Source organism: Paracoccidioides brasiliensis (assembly GCF_000150735.1).
Source record: "Paracoccidioides brasiliensis Pb18 unplaced genomic scaffold supercont2.4, whole genome shotgun sequence".
Classification (NCBI taxonomy): domain Eukaryota; kingdom Fungi; phylum Ascomycota; class Eurotiomycetes; order Onygenales; family Ajellomycetaceae; genus Paracoccidioides; species Paracoccidioides brasiliensis.
Genome location: NW_011371361.1, coordinates 573,940 through 577,727, shown reverse-complemented (window position 1 = coordinate 577,727; position 3,788 = coordinate 573,940). Strand labels below are relative to the sequence as shown.

General features: G+C 37.7%; 1 protein-coding gene across 1 annotated transcript; it reads left to right on the top strand.

The window, feature by feature from the left end:
- Positions 1 to 3,158: 3,158 nt before the first annotated feature.
- Positions 3,159 to 3,788, top strand: PADG_03685 (uncharacterized protein; the record flags this gene model as incomplete). Its single annotated transcript, XM_010760841.1, has 1 exon — positions 3,159 to 3,788. One exon carries the CDS (start codon positions 3,159 to 3,161, stop codon positions 3,786 to 3,788), a length of 630 nt encoding a protein of 209 aa, XP_010759143.1.

Sequence of the window (3,788 nt, the reverse complement as noted above, 5' to 3'; positions counted from 1 at the left end):
AAGTGGGAGCTGTTGGCTGAATTGAATGGGGGGCTTTTGGCAAAAAAAAAAGAATGTTTGGGACAAGGGGTTCGCCCAAATCGCGAAAATCCTTTATTTTGGCTAAACCGGGCCCGGGCCCCTTTTTTTTTTTTCTTTGGGGGCTGCCTTGTTTGTTCCCTTTCATATATCTGGGCTGGGGGGGGGGGGGGGGGGGGGGGTTTATAGAGACATCCACCCCCATTCTTATGTTGGTTGGGACCTTTGTCTTGAGGACAGGGAACGTTTCCGGACGGCCAAAGTATATATACCCTAGATGCAAAGTCTTTCGTCTTCTGTTCATGCTTGGGTGGTGGATATTTTCTTGGCTTTCTAGTGGGGTTCAGTGGTGTGCATTTGTTTTTGTAGACTGTTGACATTTGGGTTCCAGGAATCCACTTCTCAAAGAGCCTTTTTGCTTCTATCAAGGCGTTCTGGTTGGATTTTTCCTTTACATGTTCCGTAAGAAAATCTTTAAACTTCGATAGTTATGGACAGCTGTTGTAACTAGTTAAAGCACGTATCTAAACGGAACAATAAATTTTTCCGAGGTCACCTGATTCTGGTTTGGTCTGAAATTTAAGCTTTAAGCTTTCGCTAGTCAAGGCTTGGGCTAAACCTTGATCTAGATAAAAGTGGCTTGATATAACTACAGCCTACTTACTGTTCAAGGAAGCATCAAGAGCAAAGTTTCGAAAAAGTAGTTCTCAAAGAAGCCTGAACCTCAACTGTTTCTGATGCTTAGCTGCTAAGGGCACGTTTCCTACTTCGCTGCTCTTTTCACCACCCACTTTCCATGAGATTGAAATGAAGGCTTTTGGCTCTAAGTTCTATTTTTGTGAGAATTTGAAAGAATACCATGGAAGACAATCGCATGACGTGCTTGCTCATTTATTTTGGCCTCCCCTGTTTAAAAGTAAAATGTGGTATTTTGAAACCCCTTTTTATTTCATTTTTGGGGAGGGATATATATATACATGTGTTCTTCCCTGATATAATGCCACTTCTAATATTTCAAATAGTTTTCAAGTGCCATAATTTTACACATATATATATGCGTTCAGGTGAGCCCTTCAAGGAATTTCGCTTTGAGCATCAAGGAAATAGACAGTACAGACAGCCTGATTCAGTAATGGATCTAACCCAGCTAATAACACTCTTTCATATAAAAGAAGCCTTTCAGCAGCATGATAGCTAGCAACCCTGCAGTAAGTGCCCTAGAGCTGATTCTGAAGTGGTTTAGTGATGATAGATGATGCTGACTGTATCCTATTATAAACAGGAATATCTCCTGAAAGCTGACTGGTATTTCATTCGAGGCATAACCGAATATCCGAAAGTTTTGTGATTGTATCTCACAAACATTGATTGAGGGAGACCTTTTCTAAGAAAACCAATCTTTCCTACCATTTTACCCTCTGTCAGCTTTTCAGCTATATCAAATATCTCCAAAATCCCGTATTTTGGTCATTGGTATGACTTGAAGAATTTTCTTGTGCCAATCCAATAATTTTCCAAATGATTTTGGTAAGAATCCCAGATTTACATACATCAGCTGCAATAAACAGGTTCTCAACATAGCGTGATTTTTGTGTCACTGATGAATCCAGAAGTGCGAAATTCAACGGAGTTCCCTTGCAGAGATATATACCACTGCATAGCATCACTGTACTCTCCTCTCAGCAATTAAAGGGAAGGGTCTCTGGAGAATCTCCTTGTAATATATGTTGTTCAATGCCCTTTTCCATTTCTTATTCCATGAGTAGTACATCGCCGGGTCCCCAGTCTCTAGTTAGTCAACAGGGATTCTTCTCTACTATATTCTTAAAATATATATATAATTTCTATTAATTTTACTGATATTTCATAAAATTACATATGTATAAGCTTGTTTTCTACTGTATGTTTATCTAAATACTATTTTATTCTGAGATAAAATTCTATAGTTACAAGTGTTAATTTGTATTTATGCATTAAAATTACAAAATAGTTAAATTCTAGTCTAATTAGATAAGTATCATAGTCTTTGACTAACTATATAGACTTAAAATAAAGAAGAAGAAGAAGAAGAAGAAGAAGAAGAAGAAGAAGAATATAATATTTTTTTAATTTAAATAATCAAAATTTATTATTTAATAATAATATATTTTGTTATGGCATTCGCTGGTAATATGGATTAAGGTTGATCCGTCCGATCCTCAACCTCTTTAAATTCGGCTGCTCGTTCATTCCACATTCTAATCCCAAGTTTAGTTTTCTCGTCGCAACTGCCTAGTTTAGTTAGATGAATAGAAGCTTTTCTCTTGACTCTAGATTGAGCCATGACATGTTTAATTTAAAATTGTTTTTTACTTTTTTTTAATGATTTATAATTTCAAAAATAAAAGAAAAAGAAAGTATAAATTTAAATGAAAGTAAATTTAATTAGGGTATAATTTAATTAAAATATAATAATAAATATAAAGTATATATCTTTTGTATATTTTATATATATTTATTTTAAATAACTTTTTAATTTTTCTGTAAAAATAATTAAAAAGTAATTTTTTGAATACTTCTATTCTTTAGTTGACAAAATATTTTTAGCAATAAACTACTTGATCTGCTAAGTCGTTGCCAGCAACTAACTATATGCAAGACAGTTTTATTAGAAATCGCAAGCAATTTTCTTCAGTGTTGGTGAGATGCCTACAGTATATAGAGGCTGTCTTTGTAGTGTCACATCCAATGTTGTTCAATTGATATCTGAATTCTGCTGCAACCTGAGCATAATTAGGGACCGACTGTATAACCGCTTCATTCATTGGGCACCAGGGTGGGGTGGTTGAAGTTGGGCACTGAGATTCTTTAAAGTTATTGGAAGGAAGAAGCTAGCTAGCTAGTCTATACGCGGAATCATACAGCCAGCTGGGTCGAAGCCCAACATATTAAAGGCTGCTCCACACCCCGCTTTCTTGTTGCAGCTCCCTGGTTAGTTACCCCTCAGTTGTCGACGTCCCATCAACCTCAAAACCCTTGGCTGTTCACTTGTTTGGATCGCACGAATATCGTCCTTCGCTACACTACGAAAACATAACTATTTTCAAGTGGGGATCCATCATTGCCAGGTCTTTCTAATTATCTCGTTGCTCACATCCAAGATGGGCATCAGTAGTCTTATATGCGTCTTCTATCAAGGGCGCTTCGTTGTTGCCCAGTACGCGAATTTCGAAGGATATCCCCAGGGACAACAAGGACTGAAAATCTTGAAATTCCTTGTTGTCCCAGGAAATATTACGCGTCTTACTGAAGGTCTTGAGAACATTAAATATCTGTCCATAGAAGAGCTCGACGAGATCTACATGGAAGTCAGCAACATTGACAGAAACGCTTACGCGAAGAAAGCAGAAAGTGACCCTGACTTCGTCATGCCTGTCAACATATTCAAGCACCTTTACCCTTCTCTCTCCCGCGAGGCAGGCAGCGATATCCTTGAACTCATTGCTCAATCTACACCCGAGAAAAAAATACTACATGCCCTGGAACTGGAGTTTGCGAATGAGTCATTCTCCTGCGAGTGGGCCTATGTGATTGATCTTGATAACGAGATGTTTGAAGTATTTTTTGGTGCAGAAAGCAAAGAGACAGCCACCAATAAACGCTTTAACGACATTGGGCAGAAGCATGATACTGTTCCCAAATTTATTCAAAGCTTTGCCTTTGATGATTTGCCACAAGGCAAGCCTGAATTCATCGAGGGTGAATACAAAATAGCTAGAACCTCGGTGTGA